General features: G+C 42.3%; 1 protein-coding gene across 1 annotated transcript in view; it reads left to right on the top strand.

Annotated features, from left to right (window-relative positions):
* Nucleotides 1–9,760, top strand: part of ephb3a (eph receptor B3a) — a 32,788-nt gene extending 23,028 nt beyond the window's left edge. Inside the window, exons 12-15 of the mRNA XM_061084011.1 lie at nt 3,092–3,307; nt 4,225–4,374; nt 6,338–6,531; nt 9,649–9,760. Coding sequence (XP_060939994.1) covers nt 3,092–3,307; nt 4,225–4,374; nt 6,338–6,531; nt 9,649–9,760 — 672 coding nt within the window. The remainder of the gene's footprint in view (nt 1–3,091; nt 3,308–4,224; nt 4,375–6,337; nt 6,532–9,648) is intronic.
* Nucleotides 9,761–22,541: the final 12,781 nt, after the last annotated feature.

The following is a 22,541-nucleotide window of genomic DNA, read 5'->3' as shown; positions in this document are numbered from 1 at the left end:
AACTACAGAATGTATTACTGATCAGAGTTTCTGGTTCAGACTACCACCACCTACACAATATGCTGAACAAAAGCAGGATGAGAAATGAGGTGTCGCACAGTACATTTCCAGCTGCGTGGGGGCTATTACATGTCATTTACATTCAGGAAAATGTGTTTTCTCGCGTGGCTGCACTGTGAAGAAGTCTACTTACTGCAGCTGTTAGGCTGAGTGAGGCTACTTAATGCTTGTGGGGAATCAATGCAAAGCTGTTGCTCTTAAATGCAATTTACCTTGAAGTAATATTTAGATTTGTAACGTACGTAGAATATCGTTGATATTGTTGAGTCTCGATAAGCTTGTATTGACACCTTGCTGCCTGTTGTCACCTCTCCATATGGATGCACAAAGACAAAAGGCAAAAATAGAGAAATTCAAAAAACTAAAATCTTTAGGATTAGTGGGTGTTATTATTTGACAAAACTGACACACAAAGTTTTATGATTTGACACCATTTTTCAAAACCCATTGAATGTTGCAAAATGTTTTATCATAAGCAGCCACACAACCACCATGCCTGAATAAATACATTTATGAATTTTGTAAGTAATCTATCAAAGTTACCAAGCCAATGTATTTTGCCTCTAAAATGTGCGAAAAAACTGGCATGTTGGGAAAAGCATTAATTAATTGAAACAAATCAAAAACTGATTTATCAAGAATGAAATTAGTTAAATGTAAAATTAATTTCTTCTTCCTTTCAGAACATGATCAATATATCGATTATTTGATCAACAGAAAATTGATTTATCAATTACATTTTGAGAATCTCTTCATCAACAAGCAATCAATGTCAATGGACATTTATTTTTGAGGATAGCACTAATTGACCCATTTTCTGTTTTCTTTCTTCTTGTCTTTTTCTGACTCTGTATATGAAACAATAAATAATTCATAAATCAGCCTGAAAGATTATTATCAAATAAATAATGGAAATAGCTAGTTGCAGCTCTGCTTTTCCTAATATATTTATGTAGTGTATGTTTCAATATTTAAATATTTATAACTTCTTAAATATTAAATGTCACCTCGATAAGAAGCTTGACCATAATTTTGCCTGAACAAAATGCAGTGTAAGATCTAAGTGAAGCTTTAATTTGGTTAAAGAAGAACGAGTAGATGAGACGATGACTCTCGATCTGGCTCTCTGCTGCTTTCGGTGCTACAGACACATTTCAGTCTGCAGCACCAAAAGTACTGAGGTTTTACACTGAGTCCAGTTATTTAGTCAATTAAAACAAGCTAATTGAAACAATTTGGGTAATGGATAACTATTTGAGTCTAAATTGCTTTTACTGCGACAAACTCGGATGTGTTAAATTGCTAGTTGTCTCTGTTTATTATTGCCAAATCAATGTCTTTAAGTTCCTTATGTTGCTCATTTACAACAAATAATTTGAAACAGCTGCAATTGATAGTTTTTTCAATATTAATTACCTTTTTCTGGGAGGTGTAATAAAAAAACTAAAAACTCAAGTCACAAGAGCCCAAGTAAATCATGACATCTCAGTATATTTTGATTTTTTTCTTGAAAAGTAACAACTGATGAATTCCTTATCAGATAATGTCCCATTAATCTTTCATTGGAAACATCACCGTCACTGTTTTCTGACATTTTGTAAAGGTGACGATTAATCTGTTATTTGAAAATAACCAAAAACTGTCTAATTGGTACTTAAAAAAAGAAAACGAGTTAGTTGTCCATCTGATTGTCCAGCCTGAGCTTCTTCCCTCCTTCTCACCCACTCCTCTCAGTCAGCTGTCCCACAAATAACACAAAAAAACCACCCAGCCTGTGCCGTCCTCACCCCCGCTCGCTGCCAGTGTCAAACTGCCTGTGACTCAAAGGAACTCTGAGTTCTGCTCTAACCATGAAACTATAGAGTTAACTTAGTTACCCATGCACAAACTGTCTGAATGTGTCCAACACATGCTCCCTGGAGACTCACACACACACAACATATGCACATGTAGAAACACTACAGATATACAGAAATAACACACACATTCCAACCTACACGCCACCGTGGCTTCGAAGGCCTGCGATGAATCATAGCTGTTTATACATCCATCCATCCCGGCCTGTTTTGCTGTCAGATCTCAGTGGAGTGTGCAGACTACAAAGCAGAGTGTTTATGGTTTTGTCATGTCACGTCTTGTATTCTTTGCTCTCTTGTTGCTGCGTCTGAGAGATTGATTATGTTGAAAATTGTTTTGCTCTTGTATTAAATATTCAAGTCATAGATGGGAGCCACGGCGCAGATACAGCTTTGTCCAGATTTGCCGAGTTATTGTGTATCAGTATTTACTGTGCGTCGACATTCCATTGATTAGTTTTAGTCTAGCACAGTCACACATCGGCTTTCATGAGCCTTCACAGGTTTTCGGGGCTGAATTGTTATGATCTCGAGTTCATCCCGCCGCGGCACACATCATAAACGTGGAGAATTGCAAATTAAACCTTGAAAGCCCTTATTTCAGATTTGTTTCATGCTTCTCAAATGTTCACATGAAAGGGCAGAAAATCTGCAAATGGTGGACTTTGAAATGAGGGAAATGGGCTTTGAGCAACATGCCGCGCCAATCCAGTGGAGGGCTGACTTTAAAGTTCACAGGGGGAAAAAAAATGTAGAGAGGGAAAAACAAAATACTTGCAGAGGTCTGGTGGAGATTCCAGTGTCGCTGCTCCCTTGTTTATTTGTGTGTGTGTGTGGTTGGTTGATAGTTGTTGGTGTTGAGCCCTAATGGGTTTATTATGAAAGCAAAGAGTATAATTAATCAGCTAATTGGACAGCATGTGTGAAAAGGTCAGCTGTCAGTGACTGTCAGTAGTGGCCGTGAAGCATTATGACACATGTCATGTTTATGTTGCCTCAGTGACTGATTGGCTCCCTGGTGCTTTCCCCTCCTCTTTATCTCATAAACCCGTCCCTGTTGTCTGTCCCCTCCGTATTTATCCGCATCCTTTTTTCCTCATTTTCCCTCCATCACTGATCCTCCTTCATTAACCACCCTCCCCCCCCCCCCCCCCCCCCCTCCTTCTCTTTCCTAGCTAAACGATGGACGCTTCACGATGACACAGCTGGTCGGGATGCTGCGTGGCATCGCCGCGGGGATGAAGTACCTGTCAGACATGAACTATGTTCACCGAGACCTCGCCGCGCGGAATATCCTGGTCAACAGCAACTTGGTCTGCAAGGTCTCTGACTTTGGCCTGTCACGATTTCTGGACGACACCTCTGCTGACCCCACGTACACAAGCTCCCTGGTCAGTATCGCGTGTGTGTGTGTGTGTGTGTGCGTTCTGCTCCTGTGTGTTTGTTTCCTCTGTGTGTGTTGTGATGGAAATCTGGAGATACAAGAGGCTGGAAACAACAAAGTTATCTACGTGTATTTAATAAGGGGCTTTCTGCAGAAAGGATCAACACAGAGAAACCACGAGGATCTCAGAGTGAAGATGGAGAACAGTCAAATACAAGGGTCTTATATAGGAGGACGTTTGCCTGAGCCAGTTCAGACTGGTTCTGTAGGGTAGTTTAAGACAGGAACTAAAGCACAGTAACAAATGATTTACATACATTTCAATTGGGTTCTTTGGACAGTCAATTAGTAATGGCAAGGTCAAACAGGTATATAGAAAGGTCATACAGGACCACAGATGGACAGTAAATGGAGAAAGTGGACTCTATGGCAGTTGACACAGACTTGACATGACAGCAGGTTTTTCATTTTTAGTTTTTTATTTCTGGTGTTGTTGATGACTTGTATTGGTGTACTTATTGTTGAATAAAAAGAAAATGGTAAAAAAAAAATAAAAAAAAGGTAAAAAAGAAAGGTCATACAGGTTTCAGGTCATAAACATTTAAGGTCATGGAGTCTTAGACAGGTCTGCTAAAAGTTACTCTTCAACTATAAAATAAGTTTCAACCACTCTTAGATAATTTGTCCAATACAGTGTGTAATTGTGCTTTCTAATTCGATCCCCTTCACATGTCTCACATATACACACGGATGCATATGTGACTCATCATGTGTGCCAATGTTTTCGTTAGCACGTCTGGGAAATTTGCATGTGTGTGTTAACGCGGCCTCCCGTGTCGTTGTCTGATTGTGATGTCTCCCAAGGTGTTGACTCTATCCCCTCTCTGTGTTTGTGTGTGTGTTTGTGTGTGTGTGTGTGAGCAGGGAGGGAAGATTCCCATCCGGTGGACGGCGCCGGAGGCCATCGCCTTCAGGAAGTTCACCTCTGCCAGTGACGTGTGGAGTTACGGCATCGTCATGTGGGAGGTGGTGTCCTATGGAGAGAGACCATACTGGGACATGAGCAACCAGGATGTGAGTTAAGCGAACACATATCAACAGACCGACGCAGGAGTTGTGCATGGAAGTTTCTCTGAGCTGCGGTGGCTGTGATTTCTAGCGTGACTTGTTGGACCCGGGCCTGTTCAGTTGTCTTTATCTCCTCATTGCAGATGCTGGTGCAGCTGTGTGCCTCTGTTCTGGTTTTTAACAATTTATTTACAGCCCCAGTCTGCCCACCCTCCACAAATCCATACTGCAAATCCTCCTTCCCCACACACACACACACGCACAAAGACATATTCAGGAAAGGCTTTTTTGTACGGGCGTTGTTACCTGAAGGCTATCTGCTCTGCACAGACATCATAACTACAGCAGCGAGCTTGCAGGAAAGAAAAAGAAATCTCTGGGTTCCTCCTCTTGAACAAAGTACTGAAGCGGCGTGTACACCTCCACTTTATTCTCCGAGGACTTTCTGCTCTGTATTGTGCTTCAAAAAGAGGAGTTGTAACGCTGATAGCAATAAAGCAAAGAAGGAGCCGAAATGAAAAATGCCAGTAATGTATGTATAACTTTCATAACAAAACCCACACGCACTAATGAAAGCATCAAAGTAGCGGGCCTCCATTGTTCCCGGCAGCCTTTGTGCCGCAGCCGTCGCTCAATAAGCAACAGAGTCGACAAATAGGAGATATAAACAGAGGTACTCGTTCGACATAAAAAAATCAAAGGACAAACAGCAGGGAAAGACGAGTGCAGCAGAAAGGCTTTATTGCTCCCAAATGGCAATTTTGTTATTGTTGAGGGGAGTTAAAAACCCATACAGAGTGTGTGGAGGCTAATGTAGTTGCTAGGCGAAATCAAATCAATGAGCAAACGTTTTCATCCCCCACTTATTGTCTCTGCTATCAATCATGGCTGTTTTGAAGTGACAACTTTGAAGAATACTTGAGAAAAATAGTTTGTGGAGTTTTGTGGAGGCAGATGTGACAGACTGAGCGGAGGAACCGACTAATGATGGACAAAATAAGACAACAAGGGATTATTCTTCCTCTGCACCAACAAAGGCTGAGTGAGCAGTAATCAATGAGAAAAGTGAGAGCGTTAGAACTTTGGGTGCTAGCGCTATGACGAAGCACCACAGCAAAATTGATCAAATATTTCTGTACAAGAAAGTAAAATGTTTAAAAAAGGTCAAAATGTTGCAGTAAATGTAAAAATTAATCTTTATTTAAATGCTTTTGCATTTTTAGTTTTGCTCTGGTGTGTTTGATGAAATATCTTCAGAATAATGGATAGATTGGGTTGAAAGTTTGCGCAGATATTCATGGTCCCCGAGGATGAACTGTAATGGTTTTGGTGATCCCTTTATTAAAAAAGGGTTGGTAAGTTGTTTCTGAAACACTTATTTGGTGAAGTCGTCTTCAGGTTTCAATAGCCATCAAAAAGTAAAGTTGTCTGCAAAAAAATCCTTTCAGCCTCTGATGGGTCTTCTTTTAGGTGCCCATTAGCACATGTTAGCATGATCATGTACTAAACTTAAATGGTAAAAATGTTCAAAAACTGTAGCATTTTAGCATGTTGATATTAGCATTTACCTCAAAGCATCACAATGTTTAAGTACAGCCTCTTATACAGGGGTGTTTCAAGGGATTCGTGGGGTCCAAGGCAAAAAGGGACCTGGGGGTCTACTACAGAACCCCCCACCGCCCCAACCCAAGATACATGATAACATACATCATTATTCATAAATTTTATAAACAAAGTGCATGCTCTGTATACATATTAACAATATTGAAGTTGTAAACTTTGATTGCCTACCCCCACCACCACTAACAAAACTGCCATAGCTAAAGGCTAACTTAGTCACGGCCCCCTCTCAGTTTTGGGTCCCAGGCAATTGTCTCCTCTTCCTACCCTGTTGCAACGCCCCTGCCCACATTTAGCTGCTTGCATTGCTGGTAAATCTGAGCCTTAATGATGTTTTCCTGTTGCTCAGGTGATGACGGCAGTGGAGCAGGACTACCGTTTGCCGCCGCCCATGGACTGTCCTATGGTGCTGCATCAGCTGATGCTGGAGTGCTGGATGAAGGAGAGGAACCTGAGGCCTAAGTTCTCGCGCATTGTTAGCACCCTGGATAAGCTGCTCCGCAATGCCGCCAGCCTCAAGGTGGTGACCAGCGCCAACTCAGGGTAAGTCCATGTGCAGGACTTGGTGTTAGTATGCTTGAAACAGTGGTTTGTAGGAGGCATCATCTAATATCATCTAGATGTACTTACTGGTAAAACATGCTTTTGCGTCAACATGGGCATTTGACATGAGGGTTCTTTTTCACAACTGCTGTGTACAACACATAGAGTTCTTTGTTACTGGAGTATTTGATTAGCATTCTGCATTCTGGAAAAAAACTTGGCGACACTGGCCGAGGTTAGCATTTGGTTACCTCAATAACAGCGTCGTCATAGATGGTATCGGATATTGTGACATTAGCAAATACACTGCCCCTACTGTCCATGTGGGTATTGCATCATGCAGACACAAATCGTTAATTTCTGAGGTGTGGCAGCCACGATGCGTACCTGTGCACATAAAGCAAGATAAAGTCAAAGTCTATCTTCAGCCTAAAATAATGCGCGAAAAGCCGAAATGACGATAATTTGACACTATTGCACTTGGTTGTACAAACACATTTCAGCTGTTTCTAACGGGCGCCATCCACTGCACAGATTGATTGATGCAGCACCCCCAACCCCCACCTCTGATTCCAACATTGGAAAGGTGTGGGTGGAGGAGGCTGCTGCTCCACCAACTGACTGGCACCTCGTTTGAAGCTCGCTGACACCTTAATCCCTCACTTAGAGACACAGCAGAAGTTTTCTCACATAGTTTTCTGTCATAGTTTGTAACGCACGTTTGCTCTCCAACCACCTCTCAGACGCTGAATTAAATTGAGAGAAGTGGATGGAAGTTTTTTTGCTTTCAGAAAATATGTTGTAATTTCACTTATTTTTAGAGCAAAACACTTCACTGGTGCCACCTTGGCAAGTTTCTTACGAGATTTATCAGCTTTTCAGGCAATATTTACATAGTATTTATTGAGAGTTTGAAGTTTACTATTTCTGAGTGGCTATAGCAAGATATTCAGTTTCACTGAGTTCTCAACTATGAACAGATCTTTGAACCAAATGTTCAACTAAAAATACCCTTCAGAAGAATCTCAAAGACAGCCACCAGAATTCAAGGTAAAGAAAAAATTTTAAGCACAAAATATATTAGAATATAATATCAACAACAACAATAAATAATTATAATAATTATGATAATACATTTTCTTTGTATAGATCTTTTAACAATGCTCAAAGACACTTTACACAATAAAAAGAAAGCAAAGGCAAATAACTAGAAATACAATATACACATAATTAATTATGTATATGTATGTATAATATATAATATAGGTACATACTGTAAGCTTTTATATAATATACTTATGTAATATTTGGTAGCAAGTTTCCTGTGACTTCAATAATGACTGTTGTTGCAGTCATAATATAAAGTATTTGCATTAAGCTGCTACTGTTCAATATAGGCACAAAATGCTTTGGAGGTTTTTCTACAGTAGCAGCAGAAATAGAGCAAAGACAAAAAAGAGTCGAGGCAATTTTTTCTCTCTCACCTGGTGTGAAATCGTCTCCTGCTGTGAAGCTGAGGACGGAGACTCCACCTGGCGCAGAGACGAGCGGCGGCGCCTCTGGGCTGTTAGAATAAGATGTCACCTTAAAGAAAAAGACTGCCGGCCTAAAGAGACTCACAACAGCTTTCATGCCTATTGGGTCTGGTTTGTTTTATGTTTTCAGTTGATTTGGGAGGATGCTCATGCTGCGACACAAACGTCTGCCTCTTTTTCACTGACACTTCCCTCTGAAGTTTACAAGTTGACTTACTCATAGCCATCTACCAGGTGGAGACGGGTTATATTTCAGGTTTGCTGTCTCCAAATTCTTCAGCCATTTTTACCAACATGTTTGTGCGGCATTTTGTTGTTCTGGCATCAAGTCAAAAATATGACTGGTGCTGGTGTAGATGCTCGATCCTCAGCTCTGCAGGGATGTTTAGTGAATCAAGCACACATCCTCCACTCTGCGACCCTGACTACGAGATGGTTTCCTGTGTTGACAGGTACAAAAGGCAGAATTCATGCATGCAGTATCCAAGTCTGGTACCAGCTCCTTGGCTCACAGCTTCACTCTAACACTGAGCCCCAAGGGCGATCGCTATGCCAGGACTTGGGCTCAGTGAAGCTAATTGTGTGTGGAAATGTAATGGCTGACCTCGGTTTAATTCCCCTATACTTGGCTGGATTCTGGAATATAGGTGATAGGACAGACAGCAGCCAGAGCTGCTGATGTGGAAAAGCAGGAAGTGATGAAGTGTGAGTAATAAGGGAGATTGAGGAGAAGCTAAAAGAGAGGAATGTGTTTAATTAGGTTGCTAATGAGCTTTTTAATGCATCAGGGGAGGGCGCGCCCGATGCTATGATGGGCGAATAGGAGAGGGATGTGTGTGTGTGTTTGTGTGTTTGTGTGTGTGTGTGTGTGTGTGTGTGTGTGTGTGTGTGTGTGTGTGTGTGTGTGTGTGTGTGTGTGCATGTTATGCTACGTGTCGCTGCGTGCGGATGACATGCCAATGATTAATTTATAGCCTCATCTGTATGCAACAACAAGAGAGATAGGCAGAGCGGGAGCAGGAGGAAGAGAAGGAGAGAGAAAGGATAATTTTGTCTGAGCATGATTTAGAGAGCGTCTCCCGTGTTTCTGTGTGCGTCTGAGCCGGTGGATTCTCTCCGCTGCTCACCTGCCATTGGCTGCGCAGCGATGCCGGGCCAGATAATGGAGGGAGGGGGAGGATATGAGATGCAGCGCTATCTGTAGAGTATCTTCATCCACAAGGGCCTTAAAAAACAAGGACACTGGCCGAGGAACAAAGGACACTCTGAGGCAGCAGAGCTTCTCCCGAGATAGCTGAGAAATATACAGAACTTTTATTAAAACTGGAAATGTGATGAATGAGCTGGATTCTTCTTACATAATCTGCAGCTCAGTTTTTAACTCAGGCTGCTGTGTTTTATCGTTTATAACCACGAGGTCTTAGGTATACGGACTGTGCAGAATATAGCTACTCTGTCACTAAGATGGATTAAGCCTTTATCCACATTCAATGAGAACACTTAGCGCAGTAATAATGAGCTGTGTCTTTAGTTTTAAGTGCCTGTGAACCTGCTGTTGACCTGCGTGGCTTTGTGTTGGCAGGGACCTGCTGCGGCTCGGAGGAACGCTGCCAGGACACAACAGGAAGAGTCCGGACACCAGTCAGGAAATCGTACGGCAACAGATGAGCCAAACTCTCCCCATCAGAGTGTGAGCTGCCACGAATCATCGGAGGACGTAGGACGAATGAGAAACTACCTAGAAACTCTGCTGCAAAAAGAGCCTAATGTAAAATATAAAAAAGAAGAAGATAGAAGAAACAAACTGCAGAGAGCAAGGACCCACTTTTGGAGACATTTTTTTTTTCCCGACTGGAGATTTAATGTCCATTTAAAGAGAACCTTCCATTGCAGTGTGTGTGTTCATTACTTGACACTTTCTGGATTTGTAAAATTTACATAAGGCCAAACTTCCTATTGCCCCTTCTCAGGTTGTGTTTGCATGTCTGCATGTGTTTTCTGCTGGTTGGGAATCAATCCCTCCCTCTCTTCCACCCCTGACGGAGGATGAGAGCTCACACAGATGATAGGATTCAGTGTCTATAACAATACAACAGTGCCAAAATAAAGCAAACATTTACTTTATAACGAACTCTTAAAACCGCTCTACATCTGTAGACTTTCAGTCCAATGTTGTGTTTTTTCCAACCCAACCAACCAATGTTATTTTATTTTGCAAATTTTTTTTTTGAAACCAAGAAAAAAAAATGAACCTTACTTTTCATCCGCTTCCTCTTAAATACCGTCTTCCATGTGTACTGGGAGATAAACTTGTTACAAATCTGTACAAAGCATCTGAGTCTTCACACCGTCTCTCTCTCTGTGTGTCGGGGGGGAGATGGAACTGACACTGTGCGGGACACGTCATGTGCATGCCAAAGTGGACGCTTCTTCATGGGAAAAGTACAAAAACCAGTTCCACGTTAACTGTTGCTTTGGTGGCATCTTGCTGTATGGACCTTTAACGTCCATGTTTTTCTTATCTTATTTGATTCATATAGGCATTGTTTTGAATGCTAAGTTATTATCTATTATTGCAAAGAGGTGTTTTTTGCTTTTTTTTTTTTTTTTTACGAGTACCGGGGCTTCGACTTTTTTATTACGATGCTTGTTTTTTCACACATGAACAAACCAGACAGAAAATGAATGAGGGTATTGAGAAGGAAACGTTCTGCTCAGACCTTTAAAAAAAAAAAAAGCACTGAGGAGACTTTCGAGATCGCTGTTCGGCATTTTTTTGTTTTTTAATGAAAAGTGCCCGTGGTAGTGCTGTTGTTGTATCTTTTACTTTGGCGAACATGTTGCAGATCAGCGAGAACTCAAAAGGTCACTATCCACATGATAGCTCTGTGACCTTAATACTGACCAGACCTACAAACTTGGATGTTAAACAAATCACTCACTGGTTTATTTCGCCAGACATGTGTTTTCTTCAGCACGCCACCTGTCAGCGCAGTTCTCTATCTAAAGCAACTGCCTGTATATAATACTATATTTCTATTAGACCAATCTGCTCAGCATTTACTTGATCTGACCTGACTTTGGCCTCAATGACCCTTGTTTCTATGCTTGTTTGTTTATTGTGGAGGAGCAAACAAATCGCAGATTGCAGTTTAATGGTCATTACATATCTGAAACTATATGTCACAATGAAAACAGAAAATCAAACGTTGTGTCTGTTAGGGCAGACTTTTTCCTGTGCAATTAAAGGTGTATTAGATTGTAAAAAAAAAAAAATGGAAGAAAAAAAAACGCCAGAAAACTAGAACAAAAATAAGCATTTCTCTTTCAGTATTTTTACGATAATCATATGCAAATAAATTATTAAACGGATCTCTGGTATTCTCTTTGATTTCTCGGCGGGTTCACCAGGCTGAGGCTCCTGGTCTCTGCTCATCCGGCCGCGGGATGAAAGGAGGGAATTGTGAGTGTGTTTCACCACCTCAGTCGGAATATCACAGCAGCTTCGGACGGACTCATTAAGATTTAAGACGAATCAAAGGCCGGTCCACGCGGCTCGCCAATTAGTGCGACCACAGGACTATTCTGGGGATTTCAGTGTCGGCTGCCTCAGCTGCTGCTGGACAGGCTTCAAGGAAGCAAAGTTAATCTGGCGTCACACCAGATGTCAATGTTGTTCGGCTTTAATCTGGTAACCGGGACACAAACTAGGTCTTTCTCCATGCAGAGCGATGCGGAAGAGGGAAGCTGTCACCCCCTGGTTTTACTGACCATGGGGGAGGTGGCGCTCTTCAAGGGTTCATGATTAACCATATTTGACTGGCTGCAGCTGTATGATCTTCCTGGAGTTGTGTTTTCCACATGGTCTTTAATCTGCTGCAATCACACACCAGACCAGCACAAAGCACACGTACAAATGCACAAATACACAAACAGACCGAGCCACGGAGTGTAATTCCACTGGGCGACCTCGGCAGCATGGCATTCATCATGTGTGTCAAAGCTTTTGCAGGCAGATCCCAGATAAACGCTTTGTGGTGTAACTGGTCTTTCTGTTGAAGCAGGAAATAAGATGTGTACAAATGCTTGACCTTGCTGGAGAACACTATGCATACAAACCGGTTCAGGACGAGGGCTTCCAGTGAACAGCTGCATTGTAAGAAGTGATTCTGAAGAGCGTTTGGCTTTGAATTCATCTCTGAAACAGCAACTATTCTACATGCTGGGTATTCGCCATGACATCCGAGATCTGACACAGTGTCAAAAGTGAGGATTTGCATCCTGTTTACCAGTAAACACTTGAAGCGTTTCCAGCTTCGCCGGCCGCTGTGGCTCACTGCTTACATCACAGACATCATCCGCCAGCCGCCATCTCCTGAGAGCTGGATGTGTAGCGTTTTTTTTCCCTCTGCTGCATATTTAAAGATGATGCAAAATGGCAGCAAACCTAAAGGAATATATCTCATTATTGTATTACAGACCATTAAGCGATGAAAAATCAGCAGCGACAGTTTCTCACGGCGATTTTAATGAGCATGCTTGGTGGAGTGAAAACTGAGGAAGGGATGGCGGGATGACGGACAGGTTTTATTTCATGGCTGCTGGTTTGCTTGTCAGTGACCAGACAGTTGGAGGGTTCACCGTCAAATCCCTCCATCACCAGAGAGATCCCGACGATTACTGCGAGATTAACAGCAGCTCTGCCTTCATAACCCCATGTACATAATCACACACAAACACCAGGCCAGACAGGACACTGCAGGAGGAGAAAACACAACGCAAACACACACTCAAACACAACTGCAGACGCCCGGGCACTCACTAACAGATCTGCAGGATTGGCAGTGATTTGTTCGATTGAGCTGCAGCTACTTGTGTACCCCTCCTGAATGCACCAGTCAGTTCTCTTCCAGGCTCAAAGCACTCATTTGCCATCCTGTCCAAAGCAAGTTTAATGCCTCCAATTACAGGGGGTCTGCAAGCAGGCAGATTTGAGGCGAGGAGGCTTGGCAGGAGAGTTTGCTACGCATCAGGGCCTTTTAACAGAGAAGTGATTTGCTGGTGCTGGTGCTGAAGCTGCCTGTACCGGCTCATCAATGGAAAACTACCCTCTTTATTGTGAGGCGCATGCAGCACTAAGCCCAAACTGTGAGGAGAGACACAGAAATATCGGGGTTTTTCTCCTTTTTTTCAGACTTTGTGGAGGAGTTTCTGCATCTCTGCACTGCAAGCACAAACAGAAATCAAAGTCTTTTCAGCAACGATTTTTATTTAAAATGGATTCTGTTTTAATTAAGCTGGCTGAGTGTTATGATTTGAAGGCAGCAAATGAGGGAAACGGTGCATACACACACACACAAGATAACTGCTGCTGAAACATGACGTGTGAGGTGTCTCTGTAAATGCTCCGTGTTCGACAGTCAAAGGAAAGAAAATACTCAACTCAGCTCAGCTATGACTTAAATAATCATACATTTATGTTGTCATGACAATATACATCATCGAAATGCTCAGAAACGTGATATATTGCTGTTGTTTGGTGTTTATAGTTATTCTTCTAAGTGAACTTAAAGGGGAAATACAATACAATATTACACAAACTGTTTAATATATGTTGTGGCGAAAATAACTTCTCATATTATCGTTCCTACACAAAAGTTGGCAGGTACAGTAAATGCAGGTTTTTTAAATATTTATATGTTTAAATAACTTGCTAAAAAAGGCAGCTCCATTCCCATTGCCAGTAGAGGAGTTTGCTTTTCTGTTCTTTCCCCTTGTTGAGTCATGGTCGATGTCACACAGGTAGTGGGAACTGAGGCGCTCTCCCACCTGTCGCTGCCTTACCGTTGTTCCATTTTCCAAAACACTGTTGCAGGTTGTTCCTAAGATGTAAAAAACAAAAAGTACACAAGTAGTACATGCTTCATGCAGCGTCAGCATCAAGACTTCCAAAATAAAACAAAACCAAATTATAGCTTGTTCAGTTGTCATGTTTCCATTAGAGCCACAGCCGATTAAAACAAGTTTCCACTGCCGTGTTATAGAACCTGGGAGTGAATGCAAATCAAATCCACTCACATTACAGACTAAAGTGTGTGGTAGTGGGTTTTTGACTTGTGTAAAAGGGGCTTGTGTTGTCTTCAGGAGTAGCAGTAATAGGTATGAACATAATATATCACACACTTCATTGTTCTAAAGACATTACTTTCATTTTCCTTATATTTAGACACTAATTAACAATTAAGATGCAATTTCCACTTTTTGCTCATAAATCGACAATTCAGAATGAAGCTGTAAAGTTGCGGGACAGTTTCTCTTTTTAAATCTAAAGGAGTGGATTACATTTAGCATTTCTCCTAACCAGATTATGGTAATCTTGTTAAAGATAATCCATTCCTCCCTAACCCCGCTCTTCAAGTGTTATGGTGTGAACATCGTCAACGTAGCAGCTGGCACCGAATGCAACTGTAATCTGTGCTGCGGCATCACGTCTAATGAAAAATATAAATGAGGAGCTACAAATGTCTCATTACTGAAATACTCAATTTTCCCCTCAAATTATTTTTTTTCACATTTAATTAAAAATGCTGCAACACAGAAACACCCTCACACACACATCCACACACACACACACACACACACACACACACACACACACACACACACACACACACACACACACACACACACACACACACACACATAAACAAAATAATACCTCCCCTTTACCACCCAGCACTGTCCTTATGAAAGCCCTTAGTGTTGCAGGGACTGATGATTAGCATGACAGTGCACTTTGTGCTCACAGAGGCTTCCCCACCTCCGCCCCGGGTCCGATGCTCGATCTCTGCAGCGTGATCCATTAAATGCTCTCTGAAGCCCTGACCATTGATTAACGGGTGTCAGTGCCCTGTTGTGTTTACAGGACAGGACTCAGTGCATCAGAAAGGCATCCGCTCACTGCCTCCCCCCCCCCACCCCTACTCTCCTGCTTCCAGGGCCGCTGATCTATGGGCCACAGCCACACACAGTTTGAGGAGAATGTGCAGGGACAGAGCAGCAAATGAGGTCAGGAGGAGGAAAGAGGCAAAGGAGGAGATGAGGAAATGTAAGGATGATGAGGAGGAATTGGGGATGAATCTCTGTTGCCTGTTTGTATGAATCTGTGTTGGTTGTGCTGAAGCACAGCTGTGTCACAGACTAATTCTTGGCAGGAACCCTTAATGTCTCCAGTGGTTACCTGGCTCCTGGAACTCCCATGTTGGGTTTCTCAAGTATGAAAACCCCGTCAAAATGACACAGACGTTTCGAACTATAAGCTAACAAGAGAAAATCCAACACGTGTACCTGGCTCACTCCATTCTCAGTGTTTCTGTTTGTAGAAGCTTAAAAAGAATGCCATTCCCAATAAGCCCCAGACCATAATGAAATTGAGTGCAGTCTTTTTCTCTTTTTTGAGTTTATCTTGTGCGGGTCAGATGCATTCACAACAAAAAGAAAAGACAGCAGGACTTGATAGCTGTGTCTCAGTGGTCCCATCTTTCAGAGGACCTGGTCTACAGAGCCTACGTCAGCTTCATCCTTCATCAGCAGCGTTGACCACGTCGGCCGAACCGAAATGAGAAGTCTGGTCTTCTTATTGCATCACTAGCTGGTCCCAGCCGTACAGCTGTTGCCTAGCAACAGAGCTATGGACGAAGCTCTCAGGTTGATTCAAAAACGTTGAAAACTTGTTTTTTTCACAAGTTAGCTGTTCGGTTGAGTACTTACATTAAACAAGAAATTATTCTGACGTTTTCTCTGCACTTCTTGCTGCAACTACCTCCTTGAAAAACAGTTTGGGAGCTGGGTTCACTGTGTTGAACTCAGTTTGAATTAATTTTTCGAGAGTAACAGAGAGAAACACTCAAAGACAGGGGCCTAAAAGAGTCTGGAAATGACATCAGGAGATCAGCACTTTATAGTTTGGACACAGCGTATTTTATCTTTTAGCACAGACTAAATACTTTCTGTACAAATTAACCAAACAGGATGCTAAATAGTCTCTGTTGAACAGTTGCACGCGTTTCCACTAAACAACTTGAGAGTGGCATCAATCTTCTCGTCAAACTTTCAGCATGAAAACAAATGAGCTCATACCCTAAAATTTCAAGCTGTTCTTTTAATTGCTATCTGCTCCCGGGACTGTGATCGGGTGAGGATCTGACATTTCAAAGCTGAAATGTGCGCGTGTTCGCCCGGGAGCCTCTGACTGAGCTGTCATGTTGCCATGAGGTGACAAATCATCAAACACTGTGACACTGTGTCTATTGTGCACTGTAAAAAAAAACACAATCCAGCCTGATCCAGGGCCGCATCACACTGCCAGGGTGGGTTTCAAAGCACCCGAGCAAGGGGCTCTTGGTGAATAGAGGGGCCAACACAGATCATTAGCATGCATGTGAATGGGCCAGAATGAAAGAGCAGATTATGCATTTGTATGTTTGCAGATGAGATAGAGGGGTTTAGGTCCCTCAGCCCAGTTTGAATCGCAAATCCCCACTAGGGGTGGGGAGGAAGAAGGAAGAGACAGACTTTAGGCTTTTGAGTAAACGGAGTGTGTGTGTGTGTGTGTGTGTTGGGGGGAGGGGGGGGTGATGCTGTGGTTTCAGAGCAGATGTCCCAAATTGGCAGAGAAAAGAAAAAGGAGACCAAAGGGATTGGTGGATCCCGGGCTTAACTCCTATCTTCTCTGAATCTGCAAAGTATCTGTGTGGAGCATCGGGGCGGCTCGCACCACCGGGCTGCCAGTCAAAGTTTTGAGATGTTTGTTTTCAGAGGCCCCTTTTGTTGTGGCCTGTGGGGCGTGTTAGAAACAAGGCCGCGAGTGAGAGGGCTGGCTGGCGGGCTTCAGGGACTCTCCTCTACATGCGGAGGGCTTTACAGTTCGCTGGGAAGATGAGGAGAGACAAGGAAACCAAAACACTTCCTCGCCATTCCTACGAGCCAGTATGTGGCGCTGTCTCGTCCTGTTACCGGGGTCGATGGCGCCGATGTTGACAGTGATATGTGTCAGTGCAGGTTTGTAATTAAATGGTAGGAGTCTGTTTGACTGAAGTGCAGCGTGATCTCTTTTTGTCTATCACAAAGACACACACACAGACACACAAACACAGGCAGATTCTTATTGCCTGAAACTACCTGTATATTTTAAATAAATAGCCTGCCAAGCATTTGATGGGTTGGCTAGAGATCCCAAATGCTCATAGTGCCTTGGCTGCTTTCAAGTAATCATCCCCATGGTAACACCTGACACCAGCTATTCATCATGCGGCTCATATAAACTCCGGCATATTCACAACAAGTCGCACAGTCAACTTTTTATGCCCGCCGCTGATAAATGGCCACACAAAACATGTCTGTGCATGATGACCCATTCAAAATCAAATCCCCGTATTAAAGCTTAGCTGCATGTCAGCTATGTGTGTGTGTGTGTGTGTGTGTGTGTGTGTCATGTTGCATCATGCACCTCCCCGCAACATTAATTGTCAGTCGTTAGCATTAAAGTGACAGGGTAAAGTGACTTTGTTAAGATGGCACTGACTCTAATGTGTTGCCGTAGTTAGTACGAGTCAGTGGAGTGGGCCGCGGTATTAGCGGATGAATATTCAGGAATCAGAGCCTCATTCGCTTTAATGCGAGTAATATGGAAATTCTTTGGCTTTAAATTAAACTAGATGAGGATTCACACATTGCACAAATTGTCGTACTGTATGTATCTGGGGTTTCTTTTTTTTTTTCTTCCACTCTCGCTGTGTTTCCACCATCTGTCAGCGATATTGATGCTTCTCACAGAGGGCCACGGGGCGCAGGATGAAGGAAAGGAGCGAGAGTGAGGAAATATTTGTGCGATGTACTCAAGCACATCTTCTCATCACTGCCTCACACTGAGTCGAGGGGATGGATACAATACACAGAGCTGAGGGTTTATCTCGATGCTGGGCTGTAATGCTGGTGAAAGAAGTGTCGGGATGAATAAAAGCCGCAATGCAACAGTGTGAAAATACTCGATGGAGAATAACAACAATCATAGGTGTCGTGTGTTCACGTGCTGAAAAAGTTGGTGCACGAGTTAGCGCGTTATAGAACTCCAAGTTGTTTCTGGAAATGCATATCACGTGACCACCCGTGTCCCTGCTTGAGCTCAGGAAAACAGCTCGTCTCTTTCACACGTCAGAAGTTTTAACATTGTAAAATGATCTCCAACAGCTGTCAGCAAAGACAGGGCTAGCAATGCTTGTATTTGATTATTCATGTAGCTATCTACACCCAGTAGCTGACACTCATGTTGACGGGGAATCATGACCGAAAAATAAGATCCAACCAGGCTAAGGGCAAGGTCACATAAACACGAATATCGCCAGAGTTAAAAGCCACACTTTGGATTTCCTGCGCCACAGGAAGAGAATGTTTTATTCGCCTCCTCTCTAGCTCATTTAGATATTTATTACCCGCGCCCTAAAACGCAGTGCCAGAGGTTTCTTACTTAAACTGACATATTGATGAGTTGTCTTTTTTCTTTTGTCATACAATTTTTGGTGCAACGAAACCGTGCGGTAGACCACATATCCGATACAATACAGATGATTTACACAATAGGGGGGAAACCAGCCATTAACACAAAATGAAATATAATAAAACGGTGGACACAAGGGATGGGTTTCCATTAATTAATATATATATCAATTTTATCTAAGGCTCAGCTCGACATGAAGACAGAAGTGTTCCCATGTCTCAGTTACATTATTCATTCTACTCAACATGTGTTCATGTGATGAAATCTTAATCATTTCATTAATCCATTCTTTTGCCGTGGGGCATCAAGGATTTTTCCAGTTCTTTTATTTAAACCTTGATGTATTTTCAAAAGAAAACATAGTAGTTTAGGATGTAGCCTTAATATTACCATCTAATGTGCACTTGTGACAATTTGGTCACTTGCAAAAATTTGTGTCCATCTCTCACAAGCCCCTAAACACCACTCTTCACCCAACACAGACATTGTTATGATAAATGTGCCTAAGTATTAAAATATTCATAAGCCGGTCGCACCTGATCCTTTTTTCTTTGCTTTTGGTTGTTATGCAAATATTTGAGAAAAAGTGTTAAGGTGTATTTTATTTTAAATGATCTCAACACATCCAGCTTCACATTTTGAAAACGAACCAAAGTCGGAACAACAACAACTTCACAACTCGGGTAATTGGAGCCTTGGAGGTGCAAATACAAATCAGCAAAGCGCAAACAGTTTGAATGAATATGTTCAAGTAAACAGCTGAAAAATCTCAAAATTGCACTTAAGGACAGTTTAAGTCAAGTAACATTCCACAACTTGTTAGCAATAATGGCTTTATGGCAAATTCGTCTTTTACTTGCAGTCAAAAGTTCATCCTAAAAATATCTCATCCCATTTTGACAGACATGCGGGTTCCTCAGAGAATGAATCCTAATAACTTTGTTGATCATATATCTTGATTTTTATCATGATCTTCTTTCTAGCAGAAACACAAGTCTCCCATTTATGTTTTTGAGTGAAATACATCAGGATATGCTAATAAGATTGTCATGATATTTAGTACAGAGCATCAATTTACCCTCAGGATATACAGTAACTCCGGGCTGCCCCCTCTACAGCAAAGATTCAAATAATTCAAACGGAGCCCCTTCAGGAAACTTCTTCAAGTTGAGCATTTGTTTTTGTTCTTGGTCAGTCAGTGTGAAGTGTCCTTCTAGGGACATATTCGTAGAGATGGTGATTTAAAACACAAAATAGCATGTTAGCATAGTCCTAATGAGAGTGAATGCATGGTGACTGCTAGCACGCCTCTTGACCATAGTTGAGCGGAGCTGGCTCACAGGATTGCTTGCAGTCCACAATATGTTTGAACATCAAGCTCATTAATTAGTTGCATTCACACTGGCGTTGAGAATGGAACCCAAAGCTGGGAGTGGAACCATAATGATCTTACAGTGGCAATAAAATGAACAAAATTAAACGGTTCATTCATTTACCTCCAATGGAAAGGCCACTACCTGCCGATCGATGACATAAGACATACACCTTTCTACAAACCAATCAAAATCGAGTGTAGGTAGACCCAGTCCACGTAGATGATGATGTACGTATGTCACACCAAAGTCTTTGGTCAACTCCTTATAATGTGAAGCAAAAACGAACCAGATCAAATGCTAACAGTGTAGAAACTTGGTTCAGACTCTCAGGTGAGAAAGAGTCCTAAACCTTAATGTCAGGCTTTTATCAAAAGTCTACCAAGTATTTAAAAGTTACACTTTGGCACGGAACACTGCTGCCTTTCAAGTGTTGTTGAGCTGAAAATGTGCAGAGATTTTGTGGAGCAGAAGAAGAAAGCTTTGCTCCTGGCTGCGAGAGGTTCCCTATCTGCGGACAGCAGATAATGAGGTCCTATCTGTTAGCTGCGAGAGAGCAGCCCAGTCGGACCACAGGATCAGTCCGGAGAGAATCGACGTCTCGTCCAATCAAATAGTAGCGTGAAGTGTTTGTGAGGTACATCCTGAATTCCTCCAGGTTTAATGTCTCCTTGAAAAGTAGATCAAAAGCAAGGGATTAGAGCAACATAACAGAGGTAAGTGTGGAGAGGAGTCTTCGCTGAACTCCACAGCGCTTTTGATAGTGCTCATCCCTGCCAAACCGTAGCCATGGCAACAGTGGAGAAGGGAAGTGTGCGGCATTGATAAGAGTGCGACAGGGGATGAAGGGGTTGACAGATCATTTTGGAGAAGTCTGACCCTTCTGCCGAAGGACCGTCGTCTTGTCTGGGAAATTAATACCGTACGCAGATGGTGTGTAGAGATTGACAGTCCCAAGTCTCTCTGTGGGAGCAATTTAACACAAATCATAGTACAAAGTGTTAACTTCAGACGCCAGTGAGGGTATTTTCACACTGTAAATGTCTGTGACTGTGGGTCTCTTCTTCAAGTCCTTTAGGATTCATCTGCTGTGCCAAGCTTACCCGGCTTCACATTGTTAGGAGAATATGCACAAAACTACACTTCCATGCCTTTAGCTGGGCTTTAGCCCGGCGCTAGAATAATGGATGTCATGCAGAAATATGCGTTTCGACATCCAGTGCAGCGGTTTGAAAAGGGACAGGATCGCGAGAGGGGACAATTAAATATTGACACTATTGCTCTTTCCTAATTCCTAGTTCCTAAAATGCACCTCTTTCTTGCTTTGTAGGATTTTGTGTAAACATGACGGGAAGAGAAACATTTGGTAGCTGCAGAAAACCCCTGGGAACGCTCGATTTCCTCTCTTCGTCTGTGCACACATGAAGGGAGAGAGAAAGAGGAAGAGGAAGAGCAGTGTACAGTAGAAGGGCCTCCAGCCTGCCTCACGGGCAGCAAGCCGGATACAGCGTATGATTTAACAAACAACGTTAGTTTTTGCACCACTGATTCATGCATAGTGTACTTAATTAGTAAAACTGGACACTAATTGAGCCCCAGCTGTATGTAAGGGGGGGAAAAAAAAGATGTGAATCTCCGAGCGCACCAACCCAAGAGCCCTGAGTCGCTCTGATCCTCCTCTTCCCCCTGAGCTCCGTCTGTTCACTCACTGAGCGAAGCGGCTTGTTAGCACACTGGGAGATTTGTAAGGATAATGAAAAGTCCTGAGAAGATGGGAGACTGGGAGTGAAGGAGAGGGACTTCAGGACCGGTGCTCAGCCAAGCAACATCCTGCAAGAGGAGCTCCGGAAAAAAAACTATAATTTTCATGAGCAATTCGATATGAATGTTAAAATGGAGCGACAGTATTGCACCGTGCATTTCGCAAAACACAGACAATGTTTTGTTGTACTGTTTGCACATTCTGTTGGGTGCAGGAGTGCCGAACAGTAAACACGGTTTCAGGACTGCTGCCAGACGGAATCAGCGGCTGCAGCAAAATAAATGAACGCATTAAACTTGAAAGCTGACTTTGCCAAAACATTTAAATTAGATTTGTGGATTGCTAATGGGAATTTAACTCCCCCCTCTCCAAAAAAAGTCAGAAAATTATACAGCCAGAAGGCAAAGAAGAACAAGTCAAATAAATGTGTCTTTTCATGTCCACAAAGATGCTTCATTTTGTAATTAAGCCTGTGTGCCTTGTTTTATTTGTTATCTGTCCAGGTTTACATATATATTTTCACATAATACATGTCCTTCATTGTGTTTTGATGATATAATGTTTTCATGTTGTTGGTAAACACAAATTATCTCACATGTAACATTATGATCGTTGCTCATTATTTTAAGTAATCTGTCTGACAGTACCATGATGTGTAGTTAATGTGTTTCATTTTATCAGTGGAAATGTATTAACATACCAATCATTTCAATCATGACAATCAATCAAATTTGATTTAGCCCATATTCACAAATCACAATGTGTCTCATAGGACATACAGTACA

Source organism: Limanda limanda, chromosome 13, assembly GCF_963576545.1.
Source record: "Limanda limanda chromosome 13, fLimLim1.1, whole genome shotgun sequence".
NCBI lineage: Eukaryota > Metazoa > Chordata > Actinopteri > Pleuronectiformes > Pleuronectidae > Limanda > Limanda limanda.
Note: the sequence above shows the minus strand (reverse complement) of the source record. Positions and strands in the feature narration are given on the sequence as shown.